The sequence below is a fragment of the Lepus europaeus genome, chromosome 19 (genome assembly GCF_033115175.1).
Source record: "Lepus europaeus isolate LE1 chromosome 19, mLepTim1.pri, whole genome shotgun sequence".
NCBI lineage: Eukaryota > Metazoa > Chordata > Mammalia > Lagomorpha > Leporidae > Lepus > Lepus europaeus.
This window is the reverse complement of record NC_084845.1, coordinates 6,651,870-6,679,055: the sequence shown is the minus strand read 5'-3', so window position 1 is coordinate 6,679,055 and position 27,186 is coordinate 6,651,870. Positions and strand designations below refer to the sequence as shown.

Sequence of the window (27,186 nt, the reverse complement as noted above, 5' to 3'; positions counted from 1 at the left end):
GGAAAGATGAAAAGATTGATCATGACATTGGTCATTACTGAAGCGGGTGATGAGTATATAGCAATTAGTTGTGTTACTCTTTTGTATAGATTTTAAATTTTCCAAAATAAAAGAGCTAGAAGACGGAAGACAACGCTCTTTGTCAGGCTGTACCCCTGCCTCACTGTATGAACCACTCTTCCTCCCAGGTCTGCTCAGGAATCTGGGGGTGACAACAGCTCTACCTCACACCATTCTTGTGAGGAATAATGTAAGGAAGCCCCACCAAGGAACTGGGCTCCATTTTGTTTAAGAAGGCCAGCGAGTCCCAGCAGCAGTGAGAAAAAGGCTCGGATCACACAGGCTGGTGCAGGAAGCCCGACTGTGGACAGTGTAAGGACCTTCAGAGTAATGGGAGAAATACTTACAAAGGGAGTCCGTCTTCCTACTGCTCCATAAGGACCTCCCACCGCAGCAGTGGGGGGTGTCCCCGATTCAAACAACCTTGCGGTTAGGAGCCAAAGGACGTTCGACCAGCGGCCTGAGAGGAAAGCTGAGAGGGACACGCCAAGGTCTTCATCCCGCCTCCATCGGTTTACCTTGTAATCCCCCATCTTTCGATCCCCTCCCACAGGTTCCACCCCCAAAGCTGGAACTGGGTGGGAGGGAAGAGGGCAGAGAGGATGAGCCCTTGGGTTCCCCAAAGTAAAGAAGCTGAGCACCCGGACCATTTGACCACGTCTCTCCATCCCCACCTTACCCGACTCACAGGCACCAGTCTTTGAGCTGGCGGATCGTTTGGATTCGGGTGAGAGAGGAGCGAGGGGGCGGGGCCAGTAGCGTGCAGGAACCAATGGGTGACGATCTGGGGGTTCACGCCTCCTCCAGCCCGCCTATCCTCAAGCTTGGAGAATCGTGGTTTCGGAGGCCAAGACTTCCGACACCCCGGCTGTTTCCATTTATTAGCCCCGCCCCATGTCCCCCCACCAGCGGTTGGGGGATGTCTTCCTTCCTCAACACAGAAACTTACTCATGGGTCCTCAGCAGTCCAAAATCCTGTTACCTCTGGGCATCTCCATTTCCTGAATCTGGCAATCTCAACCACCTCTACTTACAGCCCCTGTCCTCAACCATCAGCTGACTGGCCCCGACCTCCTCTGGGAAAGCACTGTGGCTTATTTATGGAGGCACCCCTAACACAAGTTCCAAGAAATCCACATCATTGCCTGGACAAAGCATTCTCCTTAGTCCTGTGATAAGGCCAATGATGCAGCTGTGGCCCCCTGGTGGGTTTAGCCATATAACTTGGTAGTTCCCTGAACTGGCTGTGCACTGATCTGCAAATACCCTTGTCCACCATGCAGTGTTTGAACCACTGGTGCAACCTTTTTTTTTTTTTGATAACTTTTAGATCTCTGATAGGATTGGTGTGTCTCAGTGGAAAGCACATTATATCCTTTCCAGCTTTGTTGAAGCCACCAGTTTCTAGGCTTCCCTGGTCTAACAGTCAGTCCTGGGGTGAGGTGATTCGAGTGATCTAGTGTTTGAATTTGCCGTGGCAAGGGCAGGGCAGGAACTCAGGGCTAGGCTTTTGGCTTTAGAAAGATGGAAGTCTTGTGAAGTCTACAGAAAAGATCTTACACTCAGTGCTTGGAGTTCCAGTGGGTTGATTTATTGACCAGCAGTACTACTCCTCTGGCTCCAGGCCAGGCATCATCAATAGCACGTATGACTTGTGTGTGTGTGTACTGAAGTAAGGGACTGGGAAAACATAGTGACAGTGGTAACTGGGGAAGGCAGAGCCCAGGAGGGGACTTCAAACCAAACTGCACTTGCCACCCAAATAATTCCCCTCCCTTTGGGAATAAAAGTGGTTCTGGATCTAGGGACACCACCGGTTGGAAGCTGACACTAAGAGTCAGACCTCTTGAGGGGTGTGTGTTGAATGAAGTTTGGAAGTCACACAACAGGTTGATCAGCCTTTGCTTTATCTTGCCGAATCTCCACCTTTTTGACCTCCTGACCCGGCATTATCTGGTTACTTGGGAAGAGGGAACTGGAGGTTACTGCCGGCTTGTCCTCCATCTTAGACCTGAAGGGGATCTTGTTGATGAGGCAGTAGACAAAGTATGCAGGGATGGGGGAGATTGCAGCGAGCCAAAGGATGAGCATCAAGACCAGTGCCCACGATGGGTATCGCCGAATCACCTCTTTTGACTGCAAAGAGATGGGAAACGGGTTTAGAGGGTCAAAGTTCCAAAGGAGAAGAGGAAGGATGTGGAAGGGCGAGGTGGGAGGAGAACGAGGACACAAGACTAAGTCTTCAGGGATTCAGAGAACGAAATGACCAGATTCTTCAGTCAAGAGTGGACTGAAAGGTCTGGGCTCTGCTCCAAGGGGTTCTGGGATTTGCAGAGGGAAGCTCACACTGCTCGAGTCCCAGGCCACATAGGTGATGTTCTTCACAGCAAGACGAACTACAGTTACCACAAACATGACTAGCAACATAACTGGACACAGACCACACCATAGCCAACCATAGATGGGGGAGATGGGATGGCCCAACAGGATCGTAAGGTCTTCAAGGAACCTGGGGAAGGGACATGAGTGTGAGAGGCCCATCAGGGCCTTACCCAGCCTTGAGAGCAGGGATAGCCCACCCTTAGTATCTTCAAAATATCCTATTACACCTCTACTCATCTGCTTCACTTCAAGACTCACCCTCTTGTATCTTCTCCCTAGTAAGGCTGTACTTCACACCAACCCAGGAAAACTTTCCAAACATCCTTATACCATTCAAGGACCTTCCATGTGCCCCAGTGCCCTCAGGATAAAGGCCACGAACACAAGAATGTCTATGTTGTGCTGGGGACTCCTCCACAGCTGTGTCTTCAAGGTCCCAGTCCCTGATTATCTTGTTCCTTTGCCCTTATAGGTCTACCTTCCCAAGTCAGTTCACTTCTCCCCAACATCTCTACATCCCTAGCCCGAACCACTGTTAGCTCTCATTTGTAACACTGCATGCCATCCAACTCTTCTCCTTCACATTGACTCTTCATAGTCTATCTTCCACACAACAGTCAAATACCTGTTTAAAAATAGATCTGATAGTGTCACTCCCCTACTGAAACCCTGCAATGCCTGATCTCTCTGCATAAAAAACTAAGTTTTTTAAAAAAAGATTTATTTATTTATTTTGAAAGGCAGAGTTACAGTGAGGTAGAGGCAGAAAGAGAGAGAGAGAGATCTTCCATCCCTGGTTCACTCCCCAAATGGCTACGATGGCCAAAGTTGGGCTGATCCAAAGCCAGGAGCCAGGAACTTCTTCCCGGTCTCCCACACAGGTGCAGGGGTCCAAGCACTTGGTCCACCTTCTACTGCTTTCCCAGGCCATAGCAGAGAGCTGGATCATTAGTGGAGCAGCTGAGACACGAACTGGCACCCATAATGGGATGCTGGCACCACAGGTGGTGGCTTTTACCTGCTACAACAGTGCTGCTCCCCTACCCCCAAAAGCTAAGATCGACCATGGCTTACAAGGCACTAAATGATCTGGCCTCCATTATCTCTCTGGTCTCACCCCTTCTCTAACCTCCCTGTTCCCCAAAAACTCTCTGCATGGGGGCTGGCACTGTGGTGTAGGAGGTAAAGCCACCACCTGCAGTGTCAGCATCCCATATGGGTGCCAGTTTGAGACCTGGCTACTCCTCTTCCATTCCAGCTCTCTGCTATGGCCCAGGAAAACAATAGAAGATGGCCCAAGTGCTTGGACCCTTGCATCCACATGGGAGGCCCAGAAGCTCCTGGCTCCTGGCTCCAGATCAGCCCTGCTCCAGCTGTTGTGGCTATCTGGGGAGTGAACCAGTGAGTGGGAAGCTCTCTCTCTCTGAAACTCTGCCTTTCAAATAAATAAATCTTAAAACACTCTTTATAGAAGCTGGAACTGTGGCATAGCAGGTAAAGCTGCTGCCTGCAGTGCCAGCATCCCATAATGGCGCTGGTTCATATCCCAGCTGCTCCACTTCCGATCCATTTGTGGAGTGAACTAGACAAGGATGCTTGTTTTATTCAATGCACTCTCTTGGCAAGTAAAACAGTGCTGGGCACATGTGAAGCACTATAAAATATGTTCAGTAATAGAATTAATAAAAAGATTTCCCAGAGGTCCTGAAATTAAAGATCCCTGTGTTGCCCTAATTGGATGAGAAAAGAAGCAACAACAAGAAAGCTGTTAATGTTTCCCATAGACCCATGCTTTGTGGGAACCTGGGCCTAGATTACCTCTTGGCCCCATAAGCCCACACTATGGTAATGTTTTCAAACATGACAACGATGATGATGGGAAGGACTGTCCAGTGTTCATGCAGCAGACTGAAGAAGTAGACGCCTGGAGGTCGAAGGAAGAAGAGGCCGCACAGGAACATAAGCATAGAGACGAACACTAGAGGAAATATTGGGTCTTGATCAAGGCCAGAGGTCTGGCTGAACGAGCCTCAGTGGAGTCAGGGTCATGGGTCAGAGTACCTGAGAACAGCTTTCTGTGCCGCCTGAAGGACGAGAAGGTGTCCTGGAGTGGGATCAGAAGTCCCTGCATGAACCCTACGATGGTGCTCAGTCCCAGGATGAGCACTGTCACGAAGAAGAGCATAGACCAGAAGACGGACCCAGGAAGGAATGATGTGGCTTCAATGAAGTTCAGGAATACAAATCTCTGGCCCTCCTTATACTGCAAGGAGAGACAGGGTAGAAGTCAAAGTGTCCTTAAACTTAACAAATGGTAATACAACATTCTACCATCTGGAAAACTCCCTCAAAGCCTTGGATCACTGGGAAAATCAGATCTCCAAGCAGAAAGTCAGTTGACTCAGGATCCCCGTGAAACAGCACACTGTGAACCACAGGTGTGGCATGGCCAGGACCACAGGCTGCCCTGGGGTCTCTGGGATTATTTCTGGTGCCCCCCTCCTCCACAGCCATCTTCACTGACCTTCAGAAACTGCTTCTTTATGTCACACTCGGGCACCCGGCTCAGCACCAAGTCCCTGATGTGCTGGGGGAGGTCATTGAGCCAGGCGTTATAGACGGAGCTTGGGTTGTCCAGGAGGTTTTCAGGGGGCTGCGCTTCAGCAGGCAGCTCCCCCAGGGCTATCAGCTGGATAAGCATTTCAACATTCCTGGAGAAAGGGGTGAGGCGGACAGGAACACTGGCCATTTAGCAGACGGCCCCCCTTATCCTCCCGACGAGGAAGGATGCCACTGGATGACCACTACTCATCTGGGTGACACAGAGCCTGGGATCAAGCCGAGAAGGCTCCCCTTTGAGGGACGTGAATTAGCTTGTATGACTCTGGAGATGTACAACCATGGAGAACCTTAGGAGAAGCGTTTTCTGTACTCTTCTTGGGGATTTTGTGGTCTCTGCTCTAGTGATGAGGCCTCTTATTCCCTGCCTACATCTTCCCTCTGGTAAAAAGTCAGTCTTTTAAGCTTCATATTACAGGAGGTCAGAGAATAGTTTACCTAGACAATAAACTGCAGAATGCTCCCAAGGAGCTGTGCTCCTAAAAGGAACTGTGGTTTGGACTGTGTGACCTGAGCCCAGCTGGCCATTCCAGCACTGTCTTCCCCATACCCTGCTCCCCATCCATGTGCCAGCCATACTTGACAGTTTCAGGCCCACTGTGCCCTCATGCCCTGTATCAACCCCACTCCCACCATCATTCAGCACTTAGACTAACTTCTACAAATCTTTAGTTTCAGCTCACTGGGGCTGGCAGTGTGGTGCAGTGGGTTAAGCTGATGCCTGTGATGCCAGCATATCATAACAGAGCACTGGTTCAAGTCCCAGTGGCTCTGCTTTCAATCCAGCTCTTTGCTAATGCTCCTTGCTAAATCTCCCACATGGGAGACCCAGGTTCCTACCTTCATCCTGGCCAAACCCCAGCTGTTGCAGTCATCTGAGGAGTGAACCAGCAGATGGAAGAACTCTTTCTCTCTGTGTATCTCTTTCTCTCTCTCTGTCATTCTGCCTTTAAAGTACATAAATCTTTTTTAAAAAGTTCAGCTTGGCCGGTGCCGTGGCTTAACAGGCTAATCCTCCGCCTTGCGGCACCAGCACACCGGGTTCTAGTCCCGGTTGAGGTGCCGGATTCTATCCCGGTTGCCCCTCTTCCAGGCCAGCTCTCTGCTATGGCCCGGGAAGGCAGTGGAGGATGGCCCAAGTGCTTGGGCCCTGCACCCCATGGGAGACCAGGAGAAGCACCTGGCTCCTGGCTTCGGATCAGTGAGATGTGCCGGCCACAGCGGCCATTGGAGGGTGAACCAACGGCAAAAAGGAAGACCTTTCTCTCTGTCTCTCTCTCTCACTGTCCACTCTGTCAAAAAAAAAAAAAAAAAGTTCAGCTCACTGCTCTATAAAAACTGCAATGGGGCCCAGCACTGTGGCTTAGTAAGTTAGCCTCTGGCTGCAGTGCTGGCATCACATATGGGCACCAGTTTGAGTCCTGGCTGCTCCACTTTCAATTCAGCTCCCTGCTAATGAGCTGGGAAAACAGTAGAAGATGGCCCAAGTGCTTGGGGCGCTGCACTCAGGTGGAAGACCTAGAAGCTCCTGGCTTCGGATTGGCCCAGCTTGACACTGTGGCCATTTGGGAAGTGAGTCGGTGGATGGGAAGACCTCTCTCTCCGTCTCTCCCTCTCTCTGTCTGTAACTCTCCCTCTCAAATACATAAATCTTTTTTAAAAATCTGCAACGGAAAGCTTGCCAAGACTTACTGGTGAGAGCAAAATGTAAGCTTCAACATAAGTATAGTTTTATCATATTTTAGGAAATATACTATATGGTATTCTAGTAATAGGCTAGTTAGATATTCAGATCAGTCTTCTCAGTGGATAATTTAAAAGGCTGGAAGATACTTTTTTTTTTTTTTTTTGACAGGCAGAGTGGATAGTGAGAGAGAGAGACAGAGAGGAAGGTCTTCCTTTTTGCCGTTGGTTCACCCTCCAATGGCTGCTGCGGCCGGTGCATCTCGCTGATCCGAAGCCAGGAGCCAGGTGCTTCTCCTGGTCTCCCATGGGGTGCAGGGCCCAAGGACTTGGGCCATTCTCCACTGCACTCCCGGGCCATAGCAGAGAGCTGGCCTGGAAGAGGGGCTACCGGGACAGAATCCGGTGCCCCGACTGGGACTAGAACCCGGTGTGCTGGCGCCGCTAGGCGGAGGATTAGTCTGTTGAGCCACGGCGCCGGCCTTGGAACTTTCAAAAGTTCTGACCTGTTATAATCACAAACTAGCCCCAGCCTGGATTTGCAGTCCAAAGCTGTGACTTGGATTGGAATCTCAAGCCCATAACTGAGTTTTAAGTAGTCTCTTTCCTGTGTCTCTATGCATTAAGTAGAATGAAAAATCCTATCTGGATGAATACACCTTCACCTTAGGCCTTTAAAAATGCCTATAAATAATGGTTCCCACAGATAATAAAATAGGACACAGAAACAACCAAGCAGACAAAATCAAAACACCATGAGCAATAGCCATCAGACACAGCACAGTAAAAATAGATATACAGTGACTTCCAAATATTAGAATTATCAAATTGATAAAACTGTTTAAAAATAGAAACAAATTTGAAAATATTTTAAGAGAAAAAAATTTAAATAGCCCACAAAGATCTTTTTTTAAAAAAAGATTTATTTATTTATTTGAAAGGCAGAGTTACATAGAGGCAGAGGCAGAGGCAGAGGCAGAGGCAGAGAGAGAGAGAGAGAGAGAGAGAGGTCTTCTACTACTTCCATCAAATTGTTGTAATGGCCAGAGCTGCACTGATCCGAAGCCAGGAGCCTGGAGCTTCCTCCGGGTCTCCCACATGGGTGCAGGGGCCCAAGGACCTGGGCCATCTTCTACTGCTGTCCCAGGCCATAGCAGAGAGCTGGATTGGAAGTGGAGTAGCCGGGACTCAATGGCGCCTCTGAGGGAGGCCAGCACTGCAGGCAGTGGTGTTACCTGCCATGCTACAGCGCTGACCCACAAAGATGTTTAAAATTAGAATGTCATGCCACACAGTTTTCTGCCTGAAGATCCATTATAGTCTGCCGGGCAGGACAGGCGATCCCAAGAAATCACGGTGGTCTCACGCAGTTGGAGGGAGGCTGAAGCACTTGGAAATTGTAAGGAAGAATTCTGGAGGAGATTCAGCTGTGTGGAAAAATCCCCAAACTTTCAAAGGCATCCTTGGGTCTTACTGAATATTAAGAGGCGCATGGGCAGAGTGAAAATCCTTAAGGGCATATAAGGAATGACGGAAGACTATCCAAGTTCTGGGTGGGATACTCAGTAGAGATCCCAGAAAGCCCAAGGCTTCGCAGTGGCACTGAGGGATCCTGGAGAAAAGGCTTCTCCAGATCCATTCTAACAGAACTAAAAATAATCCTCAAAGGACCAGGTTGAACCACAAGTAATGTTGGTTGCTAGAACAAGGATCAATAGTCATTAAAGGAAGTTCAAGGCTCAACCAAAGTTAGTAAACAAATGAATAAGGAGGAAAAGGTGACTCTCAAACAGGAAGAAAGTCAGTTAATAAAACAAACCAATACATGGCAAAGAGGATGGCACTGCAGTCATGAACATTAAAACAGCTATTGTGATTATTTAAAGGGGCATTTATTTGGTGCAGGGGTAATGCCCGCATCCCCTATCAGAGAACCTAGATCTGAGTCCCAGCACCACTTCTGATCCAGGTCCCTGCTAATGCACACTCTGGACAGCAACAGCGATGGCTCAGGTACTGGGGTCCCTGCCACCACGTGGGGACCTGGACTGAGTTCTTGGCTCCTGGCCTTAGCCTGGCCCAGCCCGGCCCAGCCCAGCTGTTGCAGACATTTGCAGAGTGAATCAGTGGATGAAAGATTTCTGTCTCTCTCTTTCTTTCTGCCTTTCAAATAAAACAACACACAGAGTTCATGCACAATGTTCTCCATGATAGGTCATATTCTGAGTCATAAAATAAGTCTCAATTAAGAGCTGCAACCATACACTGTCCACACTGAACTGCAATCATTAACAGCAACAAGGCTGGTAAAAGCACAAATATTTGGAAATTTTTAAACATACTTCTAAGTAACAGGCAAAGGAAAATTATGTTATTTTGAATGGAGAGAAAACAAAGCAATATATCAAAATTATTCCACTAAAGTGAGCCTAGAGAGAAATTTATAGCTCTAACTCTAATATTAGATAAGGCCCAAAATTAATCTATGCTTTCACCAAAATAAGCAAAAAAAAAAAGGGGGGGGGGGCAGAAGGGTGTGTTACGAGCAGAAGTCAGTGAGATGGAAACCAGCAGTGACATTCGGCACGAGAGAGAATGACAAGACCAAAGCTGATTTCAAAAATTAAAATTAGGGCCGGCGCCGTGGCTCACTTGGTTAATCCTCCGCCTGCGGCGCCGGTATCCCATATGGGCACCGGGTTCTTGTCCCGGTTGCTCCTCTTCCAGTCCAGCTCTCTGCTGTGGCCCGGGAGTGCAGTGGAGGATGGCCCAGGTGCTTGGGCCCTGCACCCACATGGGAAACAAGGAGAAGCACCTGGTTCCTGGCTTCGGATCACCGTAGCTCCGGCCGTAGCGGCCATTTGGGGGGTGAACCAATGGAAGAAGACGTTTCTCTCTGTCTCTCTCACTGTCTATAACTCTACCTGTCAAAAACAAAAACAAAAACAACTCTGCCTTTCAAATAAATAAAATAAATCTTTAAAAAAAATTAAAATTGGGGTTGGTGTTGTGCTCACTGAGTAAGCCACTGCTTGCAGCACCAGCATCCCATATGGGCACCGGTTTGAGTATTGGCTGCTCCACTTCCTATCCAGCTTTGTTATGGCCTGGGAAAGCAGTAGAAGATGGTCCAAGTCCTTGGGCCCCTGCACGCAGGTGGGTGACCTGGAAGAAGATCCTGGCTCTTGGCTTTGGATCAGGGCAGCTCTGGCCATTGTGACCATTTGGGGAGTGAACCAGCGGATGGAAGACCTCTCTCTCTCTCTCTCTCTCTCTCCCTTTCAAATAAATAAGTAAATCTTTTTTTTTAAAAATCTAGCTATACTGATCAAGGGAGAAAAATGAAAAGATGCAAATTATCAATATCCAGAAAGGAAGGGAAGAGGGAATCACTTCAGGTTCATTTAAGACTAAAACAAAAATATGAACAACATTGTGCCAACACACGTCTTGACAACTTGGATGAAATGAAAAAATTTCCTGTAGCATATAGACTGTCAATTAGCTAATCAGCGTGTGAAGAAATATAAAACCGAAAGAGCACTGTAGTACATCAGATAAATTAAAGTATGATTTAAAAATCTCTCCACGAAGAAAATTCCAGGCCCAGCTGGCTCCACTAGCATACTACCAAATATTTGAGGAAGAAACAATAAAAGTCCTACAGAAGGGCTGGCGCTGTGGTGCAGCAGGTAAAGTCGCCATTTATAGCACTGGCATCCCATATGGGCCCCAGTTAGAATCCTGGCTGCTCCACTCCTGATCCAGCTCTCTGCTGTGGCCCGGGACAGCAGTGGAAGATTGCCCAAGTCCTTGTGCCCTTGCACTCACGAGGGAGACCTGGCAGAAGCTTCTGGCTTCAGATTGGCTTAGCTTCGGCCATTGCAGCCATTTGAGGGGTGAATCAATGGGTGGAAGACCTCTTTCTGTGTCTCTCCCTCTCTCTCCAACTCTGCCTCTCAAATAAATAAATAAATATTTTTTAAAAATAAAAAGCAAAAATAACAAGAAAGAAAAAGCTAAACCTATAAAACTTCTGAAGAAAACATAGGAGGGGCCGGTGGTGTGGTATAGAGGGTAGAGCTACTGCCTGTAGCACCAGCATCCCATATGGGCGACAGTTCAAGTCCCGGCTGCTCCATTTCCAATCCAGCTCTCTGCTGTGGCCTGGGAAAGCAGTGGGAGATGGCCCAAATCCTTGGGCCCCTGTACCGCGTGGGAGACCTGGAAGAAGCTGCCGGGCTCCTGTCTTCGGATCAGCCCAGCTCCAGCTACTGTGGCCATTTAGGGAGTGGAACAGTGGATGGAAGACCTCTCTCTCTCTCTCTCTCTTTCTCTTCCTCCTTCTCTCTCTGTGTAACTCTTTCAATAAATAAATCTTAAAAAAAAAAAACACAGGAGAAAAATTTTTGTAACTTTGAGATAAACAAAATATCCTAGAACACAAAAAACTTGAACAACAAAAGAAAAATTTGATAACTTTGCTATCATCAAGATTATAAATTTCTAAAAATAGACAAATTGAATTATATAAGACTTAAAATTTCTGCACAGAGAAAATAATCGGATTGCCCAGAATTTGTGGAAAGACAAACAAAACCAGATTATAAAGACTGAAATAATACCTACTCGAGTACTTCAACGTGCAGACAATGTTACCACCCAACAAATTTTTTAAAAAAATGTTTAATAAAAGAGATTTGAAGATGTTAACTGTTGTGAAATAGAATTTGGAGGTAGTGGAGAGGAAGAAGTTGAAGATCTTACATAGGGTAGAGTTAGGGTCTTACAAGACTGAAAACATGGGAGCCAGAGAGTATCATTCACCATGGATATATGGCATCTTGATTCATTATTTTAAGATTTATTTGCTTATTTGAAAGTCAGAATTACAGAAAGAGAGAGGGAGAGGGGAAGAGAGGGGGAGAAGGGAAGAGAGAAAGGGGGAAGAGAGAGAGAGAGAATCTTCCAGATATCCACTGGTTCACTCCCCAAATGGCTGCAGTAGCTTGGCCAAGCAGAAACCAGGAGCCAATAGTTTCTTCTGGGTCTCCCACATGCGTGCAGAGGTCCAAGCACTTGGCACATCTTCCACTGCTTTCCCAGGTGCATTAGCAGGGAGCTGGATCAAAAGTAGGGCAGCCTGGACTTGAACCAGCACCCATATGGGATGTCAGCAATACAGACAGTGGCTTAACCCACTGCACCATAGCGCTGGTCCGTTAACCAACAAATATCAAGAACTTTCAGGGAACCATGATGTACCTAACGAATAAAATAAGGTGAAACCAACAATGTAACAACTGATATCCACAAACTTTCCTATGGAAAATTCAGAACATCTGTTTCAAGGAAACTCAATGGGCTTCAAGAAAATGCAGAAATAATTCAATACTCTAACAGAGAAACCTGACAGAGAGGTTGAGGTAGTTTTTAAAATCCAAACAGAGGAGCTGCCATTGTGGCACAGTGGATTAAGCTGACACTCGCAGGAGTTCCTGCCTCCTAGCTTTAGCCTGGTCAAGACCTGGCTGTTGCAGGCATCCAGGGAGTGAACCAGCAGACAGAAGAACTCTCTCCTCTCTTCTTATCTGTCTCTCCACCCCTTCTCTTATTCCTCTCTCTGTCTCTGTCATTCTGCCTTCCAAATAAAGAAATCTTTTAAAAAAATACAATACATCAAAAACAAACAGAAACTCTTCAGGTGAAAAGTACACTAAACAAAATAAAAACACTATAGAAAGTATCAACACCAGAATAAATCATAAAGGCTATTTGAAAACACACAGTGATAGGAGAAAAAAGAATGAAGAAGAAAAAGCTTATGGAAATTCTGGGACAGTATTAAAAGAGCAAATATTCGACTTGCTGGGGCTCAAGATGGACTTGCAAAGGTCAAAAGGGATATAAAGCTTATTCAAAGAGAACAGAAAACTGCCCAAATCCAGAAAAAGACACAAATATCCAAGTACAGGAAGGTCAAAGACCACCAGTCAGATTCACCTCAACTAAGTCTACCCCAAGCATTTTATACTCAAGCTCTCCAAGGTTAAAGATAAATAAGATTCTCAGAACAAGGGAAAAGAAACCCCACAGAATGGTGTCCCAGTTCACCTGACAACAGACTGCTCAGCAGAAAACTTACAAGTTAGGAGACAGTAGGATATTTTCACACACTGAAGGAAAAAACTGCCAACCAAGAATACCGTACCCAGCAAAGGTATCCTTTAGATGCGCAGAAGAGATATGGACATTTCCAGACAGAGTTGAAAGAATTTATCACCACTGGACCTCTCCTATAAGAAATGCAAAAGAAGGTTCTTAAAACTGAGAGAGAGGCTAATGGATAAGAAGAGATATCATAAAGTAACAAACCCATTGGTAAGAGTAACAACGCAAATTCAGAATGCTTTAATATTATAAACATGTGTGTATAACACATTCATACCTTTAGTTTCAAGACTAAAAATTAATAAAATAATAATTGCTAATATGCTGATAGGAAACATAGAAAAAAGTAAAATAGGACACCAAAAATTCAAAATGTTGGGGACAACAGAGTGCAAGCACAGTTTTTAATTATTATTTTTTATCTTTTTATTTTTTCCCTGTCTTTATGATCAATATTAAATTGCCATAATTTCAAAATAGCTTATTACAATCTATAGCTTTTTCTTGTAAACCTCATGGTAACCACAAAGCAAAAGTCTATAATAGGAACACCACAAATAATCAAGGAATTCAAACATGTTACTAGGAAAATAACTTAGCCAGCCACAAAAACAGTAAGAGAGGAAAAAATAATTATAATAAAACTTAAAAATAAGTGTCAAAACAGTAGCAGTAAGACCTCACTTATCAATAACAACCTTACATTTAAATGGATTAAATTCTCCAATTAAAATATACAGAACGAATGGTTTTTAAAGAAAATAAGAGTCAAATGTATGCTGCTTACAACTCACTTCACATAAGCTGAAAATGAATGGGTGAAGTAAATTATTACATGCAAATGGAATCAAAAGAAAGCAGGAGTAGCCACACTTAGATTAAATAGACTTTAAACCAAAAGCATGGGTGGGCGTTTGGTGCAGCACAGTCTTTCCAATAAATGATGCTGAATAAAATGGGTATCGACATGCAGAAGAATCAAACCAGATCCCAACCTCTCACCATAAACAGAAATCAACTCAAAATGATTTAAAGACCTAAATGAGAGGTCAGCATTATGGCTCAGTGGGTAAAGCTGCTACCTGCAATAAAGACATCTCACAGGTTCTGGCTGCTCCACTTCCCATCCAGCTCCCTGCTAATGGCCTAAGAAAAGCAGCAGAAGATGGCCCAAGTGCTTGGGCCCCTGCCACCCACATAGGAGACCCAGATGGAATTTCTGATTCCTGGCCTAGCCCTGGCTGTTGTGGCATTTGGGGGAGTGGCCAAGTCGTTACTTATCAATAATCATCTTGAATGTAAATTGCCTCAACTCCAATTAAAATATACAGGCTGGATGAATGGATTAAAAAAAAAAAACATCTATTTGCTGCATACAAGAAACACATGTCACCAACAAAGATGCACACAGACTGAAAGGATAGAAGAGCTGGCGCCGTGGCTTAACAGGCTAATCCTCCGCCTTGCGGCACCAGCACACCGGGTTCTAGTCCCGGTCGGGGCGCCAGATTCTATCCTGGTTGCCCCTCTTCCAGGCCAGCTCTCTGCTATGGCCCGGGAAGGCAGTGGAGGATGGCCCAAGTGCTTGGGCCCTGCACCCACATGGGAGACCAGGAGAAGCACCTGGCTCCTGGCTTTGGATCAGCACGATGCGCTGGTCGCAGCAGCCATTGGAGGGTAAACCAACGGCAAAGGAAGACCTTTCTCTCTGTCTCTCTCTCACTGTCCACTCTGCCTGTCCAAAAAAAAAAAAAGAAGAAGAAGAAGAAAGGATAGAAGAAGATATTCCATGTTAACAGAAACCAAGAAAGAGCTGGTATAGCCATCCTAATATCAGACAAAATAGACTTTAACACAAAAACTGTTATATGAAACAAAGAAGGGCACTATGTAATGATTAAGGGATCAATGCAACAGGAAGATGTGACTATAGTCAACATATGTGCACCTAGTTACAGGGCACCTGGCTATTTAAAAGAAATGTTAATGATCTAAAGGGAGACATAGACCCCAATACAATAACAATGGGGGACTTCAATACCCCACTTTCAGCAATGGACAAATCAACCAGACAGAAAATCAGCAAGGAAATAACAGAGTTAACTGACACTATAGACCAAAAGGACCTAAAAGATATCTACATAATTTTTCATCATAAGTTGCAGAATACACATTCTTCTCACCAGTGCGTGGAACTTTCTCTAAGATAGACCACATGCTAGGCCATAAAGCAAGTCTCAGAAAATTGAAAAAAATCAAAACCATACCATGCATCTTCTCTGACCATAATGGAATGAAGCTGGAAATCAACAACTCAAGAATGTCTAGAACATATGCAAACACATGGAGACTGAACAACATGCTCCTGAATGAACAGTGGGTGACTGGAGAAATCAAAAGAGAAATAAAAAATTTCTGGAAACAAATGAAGACGACAACACAACATGTCAAAACTTATAGGATACAGCAAAAGCAATGTTAAAAGGAAAGTGTATAGCACTTGATGCCTACACCAAGAAATTGGAAAGGCAGAAAATAAATGAACTATCAATGCACCTCAAGGACCTAGAAAAACAGCAGCAAACCAAACCCAAAACTAGTAAGAAAAAAGAAATAATTAAAATTAAAGAAACAAAATTGAAACAAAAAAATAACAGAAGATCAGTGAAACGATCTTTCTTTTTTTTTTTTTTAAGAAATAAACAAAGTTGACACACCATTGGCCCAACTAACCAGAAACAGGAGGGAGAAGACCCAAATCAATAAAATTAGAGATGGAAAAGGAAATGTAACAACAGACACCACAGAAATAAAAAGAAGCATCATAAATTACTACAAAGAGCTGTATGTCCACAAATCAGGAAACCTAGAAGAAATGGTTTAATTTCTGGACACATAAAAACTTCCTAAATTGAGCCATGAAGACACAGAAAACCCAAACAGAGCAATAACCAAGACAGAAACTGACCTCGCAACAAAGAAAAGCCCAGGATCCAAAAGCTTCACTGCTGAATTCCATCAGACATATAAAGAAGAACTAACTCCAATTCTTCTCAAGTTATTCAAAACAATGGAAAGGGAGGGAATCCTCCAAAACTCCTCTTATGAAGCTAGCATCACCTTAATTCCTACACCCGAAAAAGAGGGGCCGACACTGTGGCATAGTGGTTAAAGCCGTCGCCTACAGCGCCAGCATCCCATGTGGGTGCCAGTTTGAATCCCAGCTGCTCCACTTCTGATGCAGCTCTCTGCTATGGCCTGGGACAGCAGTGGAAGATGGCCCAAAGAGCTTGGGCCCCTGCCCCTGCATGGGAGACTCAGAAGAGGCTCCTGGCTCCTGGCTCCTGGCTTTGGATGGGCCCAGTTCTGGCCATTGCAGCCATTCAGGGAGTAAACCAGCACATGCAAGATCTTGCTCTCTTTCTCTCTCTGCTTCTGCCTCTCTGTAACTCTGCTTTTCAAGTAAATAAATAAATAAATCTTTAAAATAAATGAACAAACCTGAAAAAATACAACAGAGAAAGAGAACTACAGACCAATTTCCCTAATGAACACAGATGCAAAAATCCTCAACAAACTACTAGCCAATTGAATCTAATAACACATCAGAAAGATCATTCACCCAGTCCAAGTGGGATTTATCCTTGGTATGCAGGGATGGTTCAACATTCGCCAATCAATCAGTGTGATATATCACATTAGCAAATTAAAGAACAAAAACCATATGATTATCTCAATAGATGCAGAGAATGCATTTGATAAAATACAATACCAGGCTGGCGCCGTGGCTCAACAAGCTAATCCTTCGCCTAGAGGCACTGGCACACCGGGTTCTAGTCCTGGTCGGGGCGCCAGATTCTGTCCCGGTTGCCCCTCTTCCAGGCCAGCTCTCTGCTATGGCCCGGGAGTGCAGTGGAGGATGGCCCAAGTGCTTGGGCTCTGCACCCCATGGGAGACCAGGAGAAGCACCTGGCTCCTGCCTTCGGATTAGCACAGTGCGCCGGCTGCAGCGCGGTGGCCATTGGAGGGTGAACCAACAGCAAAGGAAGACCTTTCTCTCTGTCTCTCTCTCTCTCGTGTCCACTCTGTCAAAAATTAAAAAAAAAATACAATACCCTTTCATGATGACAACTTTAAGCAATTTGGGTATACAAGGAACATTCCTCAACAAAATCAAGGCAATTTATAACAAACCCACAGCCAGCGTCCTATTGAATGGGAAAAAGTTGGAAGCATTCCCACTGAGATCCAGACAAGGATGCCCACTCTCACCACTGCTATTCGATACAGTTCTGAAAGTTTTAATCAGAGTCATTAGGCAAGAAAAAGAAATCAAAGGGATACAAATTGTGAAGGAGGAATTCAAACTATACCTATTTGGTGACATGATTTATATATAGGGAATCCAAAAGACACCACTAAGAGACTATTGGAACTCAAAGAAGAGTTTGGTAAAGTTGTAGGATATAAAATCATTGCATAAAATGGGCCAGCACTGTGCCATAGTGGGTAAAGCCACCCGGCCGCTCCACTTCTGATTCAGCTCTCTGATATGGCCTGGGAAAAGCAGTAGAGGGCCCAAGTCCTTGGGTCCCTGCACCCGCGTGGGAAACCCAGAAGAATCTCCTGGATCCTGGCTTTGGATTGGCACAGCTCCAGCTGTTGCAGCCAGCTGGGGAGTGAGTCAACCAGCGGGTGAAAGACCTCTCTCTCTCTCTCTCTCTCTCTCTCTCTGCCTCTCCTTCTCTCTATGTAACTCTTTCAAATAAAGATAAAGAAATCTTTAAAAAAATAAAATCAATACATAAAAATCAATAGCCTTTGTATATATAGATAATACCACGGCTAAGAAACAACTTCTAAGATCAATCCCACTCAGAATACCTTGGAATAATTTAATTAAGGATGTCAAAGATCTCCATGATGAGAATTACAAAACATTTAAGAAATAGAAGACACAAAAAATGGAAAAATCTTTTCCAAGTTCATGGATCAAAATGTCCATACTACCAAAAGCAATTTACAGATTCAAGGCAATACCAATCAAAATACCAAAGACATTCTTCTCAGATATAGAAAAAATGTTGCTGAAATTAATATGGAAACACAGAAGACCCCAAATAGCTAAAGCAATCTTGTACAACAAAAACAAAGCCAGAGGCATCACAATATCAGATTTCAAGACATACTACAGGGCAGCTATAATCAAAACAGCCTGGTACTGGTATAAAACAGATGGATAGACCAATGGAACAGAACAGAAATGCCAGAAATCAACCCATACATCTAAACCAACTTATCATTGACAAAGGAGCTAAAATCACTCTCTGGAACAAGGACAGTCTCTTCAACAAACAGTGCTGGAAAAACTGGATCTCCACATGCAGAAGTATGAAACAAGAACCCTTACACCAGAAGTATTAAGCAAGACTCCTACCTTACACCTTATACAAAAATCACTCAAAATGGATTAAAGATCTAAATCAATGACCCAATACAATCAAATTATGAGAGAACATTGGGGAAACCCTGCAAAGCATTGGCATAGGGAAAGAGTTCTTGGGAAAAAACCCAGAGATACAAGTAATCAAAACCAAAATTAACAAATGGGATTGCACCACACTGAGAAACTTCTGCACTACAAAAGAAACACTCAGCAAAGTGAAGAGGCAATCAACAGAATGAGAGAAATTATTTGTAAACTATGCAACTGATAAAGGATTAATAATCAGAATATATAGAGAGACCAAGAAACTCAACAACAACAAATCAAGCAACCCAGTTAAGAAGTGGGCAAAGGACAGGGCCAGTGCTGTGGCATAGCAGGCAACCCACTGCCTGCAGTGCTGGCATCCCATATGGATGCTGGTTTGAATTCCAGCTGCTTCACTTCTTATCTAGCTCTCTGCTGTGGCCTGGGAAACCAGAAGGTGGCCCAAGTCATTGGGCCCCTGCATCCACGTAGGAGACCTGGAAGAAAACCCTGGCTCCTGGCTTTGAATCAGCCCAGCTCCAGCCATTGCAGCCATTTTGGGAGTGAACCAATGATGGAAGACATCTCTCTCTCTCTCTTCCTAGGCTCTCTAATCCACCTTTCAAATAATAAATAAGTAAATCTTTTTTTAACATTTATTTATTTATTTGAAAGAGTTATGCAGAGAGAGAAGGGGGGAGAGAGAGAGAGAGAGAGAGAGAGAGAGAGAGAGAGGGAGAGGGAATATCTTCTATCCACTGGTTCACTCCCTAATTGGCTGGAGCTGGAGGCCAGGAGCTTCTTCCGGGTCTCCCACACAGGTGCATGGGCCCAAGGACTGAGGCCATCTTCTACTGCCTTCCCAGGCCATAGCAGAGAGCTGGATTGGAAGTGGAGCAGCCAGGACTCAAACTGGCACACACACGGGATGCCGGCACTGCAGGCGGCAGCTTTACCTGCTACACCACAGTGCTGGCCCTCATAAGTAAATCTTTTTAATGATTTATTTATTTGAAAGGCATAGTTACAGAGGCAGAGGGGGGAGTGTCTTCCATCTGCTGGTTCACTCTCCAAATGGCTGCAATGGCCAGAGCTGGGCTAATCCAAAGCCAGGAGCCAGGAGCTTCTAACAGTTCTCCCACATGGGTGCAGGGTCCCAAGTACTTGTGCCATCTTCTACTGCTTTCCCAAGCCATCGCAGAGAGCTGGATCAGAAGTGGAGCAGCAGGGTCTAGAACCAGCACCTATATGGGATGCCAGCACCTCAAGCCAGGGTTTTAACCCACTGTGCCACAGCACTGGCCCCTAAACAGGCATTTTTCCTTTTTTAAGTACTTTTTTTCATTTACAGATATAGTTAGACAATGAGAGAGAGAGACAGAGAGAAAGGTCTTCCTTCCGTTGGTTCACCCCCCAAATGGCTGCTATGGCGGGAACTACGCCAAACCGAAGCCAGGAGCCAGGTTCTTCTTCCTGGTCTCCAGGGGCCCAAGCACTTGGGCCATCCTCCACTGCCTTCCTGGGCCACAGCAGAGAGCTGGACTGGAAGAGGAGCAACCAGGACTAGAACTGGCACCCATATGGGATGCCGGCGCTGCAGGTGGAGGATTAACTAAGTGAGCCACAGCGCTGGCCCAACAGGCATTTTTCAAAAGAGGAAATTCAAATGGCCAACAGACACATGAAAAAATGCTCAGGATCACTAGCCATCAGGAAAATGCAAATCAAAACCACAATAAGGTTTCACCTCAGCCCTGTTAGAATAGCTTTTATATAGAAATCAACAAACAACAAATGCTGGTGAGGATATGGGGAAAAGGTACCTTAATCCACTGATGGAAGACACGGTGGAAGACAGTAAGGAGATACCTTAGAAATCTGAATATAGACCTACCATATAACCCAGCCATCTCACTCCTGGGAATTTACTCAAGGAAATAAAATCAGCATATGAAAGAATTATCTGCACTCCATGTTTACTGCAGCTCAGTTCACAATAGCTAAGATATGGAATCACCCCAAATGTCCCTCAATTAAAGACTACATAAAGAAATTATGGGATAACTACACCATGGAATACTAAATAGCAGTAAAAAAATAAAATCCTATCATTTGCAACAACATAGATGAAACTGGAAAATATCATACTTAGTGAAATAAGCCAGTCCCAAAAGGACAAATACCGTATGTTCTCTCTGATCTGTGATAACTAACAGAGCACCTAAAAGGTAATCTACAGAAGTGAAATTGACTCTTTGAGATGCAATGACTTTGTGTTTTTTTTTTTTTTTTTGACAGGCAGAGTGGACAGTGAGAGAGAGAGACAGAGAGAAAGGTCTTCCTTTTGCCATTGGTTCACCCTCCAATGGCCGCCGCGGTTGGCGCGCTGTGGCCGGCGCACCGCGCTGATCCGATGGCAGGAGCCAGGTGCTTCTCCTGGTCTCCCCTGGGGTGCAGGGCCCAAGGACTTGGGCCATCCTCCACTGCACTCCCTGGCCACAGCAGAGAGCTGGCCTGGAAGAGGGGCATCCGGGGCGGGACCGGTGCCCCGACCGGGACTAGAACCCGGTGTGCCGGCGCCGCAAGGCGGAGGATTAGCCTAGTGAGCCGCGGCGCCGGCTGAGATGCAATGACTTTTAACAGCCTTTCTCGACTGCTGAGGAACAGTGTTCTCTTCCATACTATCTGTTGAACTCTTTACTCAGTATAGAGTTAATTATATGTGTATAAAGCTAATTGAACATAGATCTTAGTAAAAAATAATGGGAATAGGAGAGGAAGGAGGTCGAGGATGGGAGTGCAGGTATAGTAGGAAGAATCGCATATTCCTAAAGTTGTACTTACGAAATGCATAAAGTTCCTTAAATATAAGGTTAATGGGAGGAAAAAGACTAATACTCAGAATCTTTGGCGTTTTAAGTGTACTGGATGAACAGAAATCTTTAAAATAAGAGTCCACAGTTAAGAAGGTGGAATTCAGAAAGTAGACAGCTGGAATTTTTAAAAAAGATGTATTTATTTATTTGAAATAGTTACACAGAGAGAGAAGCGGGGGGGGGGGGGGTGGAGAGAGAGAGAGGTCTCCAATCTGCTAATTCACTCCCAAATTGGCCGGAGCTGCGCTGATCTGAAGCCAGGAGTCAGGAGCCTCCTCCAGGTCTCCCACATGGGTTCAGGGGCCCAAGGACCTGGCCTATCCTCCACTGCTTTCCCAGACCGTAGCAGAGAGCTGGATCGGAAGTGGAGCAGCTGGGTCTCAAACCAGTGCCCATATCGGACACTGGCATCCCAGGCCAAGGCGTTAACCTGCTGTGCCATCCCCAGCTGGAATATTCTATGAATAGGTATGGTCTTTTTTTTTTTTTTTTTTTGACAGGCAGAGTGGACAGTGAGAGAGAGAGAGACAGAGAGAAAGGTCTTCCTTTTGCCGTTGGTTCACCCTCTAATGGCCGCCGCGGTAGCGCGCTGTGGCCGGCGCACCGCACTGTTCCGATGGCAGGAGCCAGGTACTTCTCCTGGTCTCCCATGGGGTGCAGAGCCCAAACACTTGGGCCATCCTCCACTGCACTCCCTGGTATGGTCTTTTTTAAAAAAGATTATTTATTTATGTGAAAGGCAGTTATATACAGAGACAGAGATCTTCCATACTCTGGTTCTCCTCTCAAATGGCCACAATGGCTGGGCCACTGGGTGGCACTTGGAACTCCATCCAGGTCTCCCACGTGGGAGTCCAAATACCGTACACCATTTCTACCACCTTCCAGGTACATTACCAGGGAGCTGGACCAGAAGGAGAGCAGCCAGAATTTGAACCAACCCATATAGGATGCGAGCACTGCAGGCAGCGACTTAACTCACTGTGCCACTAGGCCAGCCCCTAGGGATGGTCTTAAATGCCATTTTGATATGGGACTGGAGTAACCTAAATGTGTGCCATTTTTAATATAACTTTGTTAGTATATCATAAGTTGTTTAGTTGGCAGCCTCTGAGTTTGAAGGTTTCTAGGGTTCAAAAAGGGCTCTGGGGAGGATAATATAAGATATATATTGAGTGTTTTGTTTTAATGATAACATAGGGTTGTAGGTACTCTCTGTGGAGAAGGAAGAACCCTGGAATTTGTGCCCTAGAACTGAAATTTTCCTATAGGTTTTGTAGACCAGCAGTGTTGAAAGGAAGAGTAATGACATTTCCAAAGTGAACATAGTGATCATTTCAGTTATCCAGTACAATCACAGGTAAAACTGTTAAGTAGGCAAAATTGGTTTGGATGCTGGTCTCATCTAACATACCCTAACCAGAATTAGATTAACCAGATTTACTTTAAAAAAAAAAAGATTTTATTTATTTGACAGGCAGAGTTACAGAGAGAGAGAGAGAGAGAGAGAGAGAAAGAGAAAGAGAGAGAAAGGTCTTACTTTCGTTGGTTCACTCCCCAAGTGGCTGCAACAGCTACGGCTGTGCCAATCTGAAGCCAGGAGCCAGGTGCTTCCTCCCAGTCTCCCATCGGGGTGCGGGGGTCCAAGCACTTGGGCCATCCTCCACTACTTTCCCAGGCCACTACAGAGGGCTGGACTGTAAGAGGAGCAACCAAGACTAGAATGGTGCCCATATGGGATGCCGGCACTGCCGGCACCTAGTGTGCCACGGCGGCGGCCCCCAGATTTACTTTTATGGCTTCCTGAGCCAAACAGGAAAAATGTACAGAAGTTTAAATCTGTGGTTTGTGTGAGGTATTCGTTTTAGTGATTGACCACAGCAGGGGCTCAGTGTATTAATTTGTCAGTTCTTAGCTCAGAATGCTGGGAGCAAAATTAGATAAACAAATGAAACCAAGATGCCCAGTAATTCCTAAGTGATCACTTTCCTAGGCAATCCCCTTGACAGATAACTTCTTGGTTTTTATTTTAATAGTCAAGATCTAATAATAATATGCCAGGGACTGTTTTAAGCCCTTTATAATATCTATATGATATATACAGATATATATATATCAACTTTCATAGGCTATAGGTATCATTTTTTAAAAAATTTTACAGATGAGGAATTCAGGGTACACAGGTAACTTGGAAGTGGCAAAGACATGATATGTCCCCAGTTAGGGTCTAATCTTGCTCTTAACTGCCTCTAAAGATAATAGGAAATCTAAAAAAAAAGACATATGATCTCTATATTTATCTCTATATGACCTCTATATTTATCTCTATATGATCTCTATATTTATCTGTAGAGAGAAGTAAAGAACTGCCAGCACAGCTGAGGCTGAGCTGAGTGAGTCTGGTCTCTGCAGAACCTCTAAGGTTCGAGTATCTGGGTTTTGTTAACTCCCCGGGGCTGGGACCCTCAAGGAGCTGGCCTTACTTCTCACTGCAGCGGTGCGTGATGACTGTAGCCCAGAGGCCCAGGATAGAGAAGATGAAAGGTATGATAACAACCAAGGTGAACAGGTTGACCACAGCCATGACAAAAGCATCAGTGAGACAGTTGTTGGACTGGTCCATGTGCGAGGATAAGGAGGCGACAGGGCCAAAGCCTAGGCCCAAGTCAAACAAGACTTGGCACCCTGCTAGGGACCACACCTGGATGTTGTACATGGATGATATCTAAAAGGGAGAAGAACAGTATAAGGGAGGGATTAAAAAGGAGAGGACAACTACAACAAAAATGTTAAGGTGGGGGAGGAAGGGGAGAGGCATAAAAAGAGATAATGGGGAAAAGAGGCCCTAAGAATAGGCAGCTATGTTGTCCTCTAAGGCCTGATAGGGAGTGAGGGAGATATACCTCACCTTGGCAACCACCAAATGTTGAAGGCCATACGTGGCCCCATCCTGCAGCAGACTCCAGAAGAGGAAACACACGATGAAGAAATAAGGCAGTGGTACCAAGACATACATTACCTGAATTGAGAGTGGGACATCATCAGCAACCAAGCACCAATAAGGGCCAACCAGCAGTCAGCAGAGAGCAAAAGTTCTGAGTCAGATATTAGTAGGAGTTAGAAGGTAGCCTTCAGCAGGGTGAGGGTTAATGGGAGTGAAAGGCAGGAGAGGGTAAGAAATTATGAGGTCAGCAATAACAAAGTGAGGAGTAGGCTAAAGCATCTGAGAATGTCAAGGAATCCAAAAATGGTGGCTCACCTTCCCAATGAACTTGAGCCCATTGGACACGAAAGCACCAACAATACACCATAATATAAAGAAGGGCAGGGTCAGACTGAAGGCTGGTGGCCCACCATCCTCAATTCTGTCTGAGGCCTTCAAGGTCTGCTTGTACCAGAAGTACATGGAAGGTGTCGTCCGTGCACAGTCAGGATCTGAGGGAACGTGGCTCTGGACATGCCTGCTGGACAGGGAGAGCCCTCCCCTCTTCCTTCTTCTCTCCACCTCCCTCCCCTCCACAACTCCTTTCTTCTTCATCTTCCTCTTCCTGTCTCTCCATGCTCCTTCCTCCTCTCCCAAGTTCCTATCCCATTCTGTTTTCCCTTCTCCTTACCAAAGTCACTGGAGTTCTTCAATAAGGGACATTTCTCCCATGGAGCAGGAAACTGAAAGGACTGGCTCAGGTAGAAGAGGATCCAGGCATTGACCACATTGAAGTACATGCTGGTGATGAAGCACACCTGGGGACAGGGAGGAGCAGCTAGGACAGTACAGGGACAGGAAACAGGAGAGGATCTGACAGAGGATTGGGTGCTGAAGGAGCTTGACCCATGGAAGTGAAGTCACAGGATCCGTCCTAGTACAAGGGTCTGGGATGGGATAAAAGATAAGCCTGGAAAGCCTAGCACTCCTCACCGTGAAGCTGGTATACCCAACACCACCAGTCCAGGGGCTAATGATCTTCCATAAACCCATGTTGCTCAGGCGCATCCTCTGACCGGCTGCCAGCTCCAGGAAGAGGAGAGGAACCCCGACTAAGAACAGCAAGAGGATGTAGATAACAAGGAAACTACCTGTGAAGAAGAATCAGAAGGGTATCTGAGAACCCTCTGGTCTTTCTGTACTTGGAATTCTTCAGGGCCCAGGGAAACATGCTCCCTACCAGCAACATCCCTTGGGACCACAAGCATCAGGGCTCACCTGTCTCCACATCCCTCACAGTCCCAGGTATCCAGTCCCATGGACTGCATCTCCTGGAATACCCAGATACCCATTTCTTTCTTTTTTTTTTTTTTTTTTGACAGGCAGAGTGGACAGTGAGAGAGAGAGACAGAGAGAAAGGTCTTCCTTTTGCCGTTGGTTCACCCTCCAATGGCCGCCGCGGTAGCTCGCTGCGGCCGGCGCACCGCACTGTTCCGATGGCAGGAGCCAGGTGCTTATCCTGGTCTCCCATGGGGTGCAGAGCCCAAGCACTTGGGCCATCCTCCACTGCACTCCCTGGCCACAGCAGAGAGCTGGCCTGGAAGAGGGGCAACCGGGACAGGATCGGTGCCCCGACCGGGACTAGAACCCGGTGTGCCGGCGCCGCAAGGCGGAGGATTAGCCTGTTGAGCCACGGCGCCGGCCAGATACCCATTTCTAAGCCCACCTCTGACCCAGGCCTCCAGTCACAGCATCTTCATTTTCAGAGACCTTGCACTCCCTACCCTTCCATGATCCTAGGTGTTGGGGCACGTTGATCCTATTCTGCTCAGAATTTCAATTTTCCAGTCTCTACATATCTCAAAGTCACCAGAATTTAAAGTATGGACAGGCCTGTGTCGTGCTAGCTCCTATGGATCTATGTTACCTGGTCCCCAGACTTACAGCCTCCATAGTGAAGCCACATGTAGATAAACTGCCAGATATTGGATGGTCTCACACTGTAGCCCAGCTGGGACAGGATATATTCAACCTTTCCAGACCACAGTGGACGAGTGAAGATCTTACTGTCTTTGCTTTCTGTCATCTGAAACTTCTCATCTGAGAGAGTCTGTTTAAGCATTGCGGAAGTTGCCATAGTCAATGCAGTTTGCTTTGGATTGCCAGTCCTGGCCTTAGCCACAAAAGCCTGAGTCTCCCAAGCCTGAGCCATTGCAGCCCGAGTTGCTGTTGCTTGGGCCTCTGAAACATAGGCTGTTGCAGGCAGGGTCACAGGCTCTGGGCCTTTATCTTCCCAAGCTTGAGTTCCTGGAAGAACATCAGAGAGCTTTGTTTCGGTAGATGAGGATTTTGTCATCAAGAATTCTAAAGCTTGAGCCTCTATCTTCATCTCAGGCAGACTCTCTGGGGCAGCCCCAACTTCTCCAAGGGAGGGTTTGCCTTCCGGAGCAGAGCTTAGGAATACCAAGAAGTGCAGATTTTAGAATTAAATAACTAAGTTCCAAAGCAACCCTCAACTCCTCTTAAAGCAAGTCTTCCTTTCTACTCCTACCACCATTGACATCAAAGCACACATACAAAAAATTCTTACCAAATTTTACCTAGAAAAGTTTTCATACAAGAGACAATGACAGAGATACACAAAGCTAGCAGGGGGAAATCCCATTCAAAGGATTTCTCAAAACACTAGGTATAATCCCTATAGAGGGAGGTACCATTTAAAATCGGCTTTTGAGTCAGAGACTAACTGAACAGTAAGTCTGCCTTGTAACCCCAGAAAAGTCGCTTTACCGCTGAACTTTCTCATCTGTAAAACACTCACACACTGCCTCACCAGAGGTGCCTTCCCTGTCTACCTATCCCAAATACCAGCTACCCACCCATCTCTCTCTGTTATTCTCTCCACAGCATTCTCATTCCCCAGTGTTACGCTGTGTCTGTTAACCTCCACTGCTCTCTTCTCATTAGAGGACAATGCACTACCTCATATCTGGGGCCAC

General features: G+C 45.8%; 1 protein-coding gene across 1 annotated transcript; it reads right to left on the bottom strand.

Moving 5' to 3' along the window:
- Positions 1-1,897: 1,897 nt before the first annotated feature.
- SLC6A16 (solute carrier family 6 member 16) lies at positions 1,898-26,576 on the bottom strand. The gene is given in 12 exon segments (XM_062175912.1): positions 1,898-1,956; positions 1,959-2,196; positions 2,407-2,569; positions 4,261-4,420; positions 4,504-4,705; positions 4,967-5,153; positions 23,748-23,989; positions 24,173-24,283; positions 24,524-24,699; positions 24,879-25,005; positions 25,181-25,338; positions 26,132-26,576. Coding segments are annotated over 12 exon segments (2,268 nt in total).
- Positions 26,577-27,186: the final 610 nt, after the last annotated feature.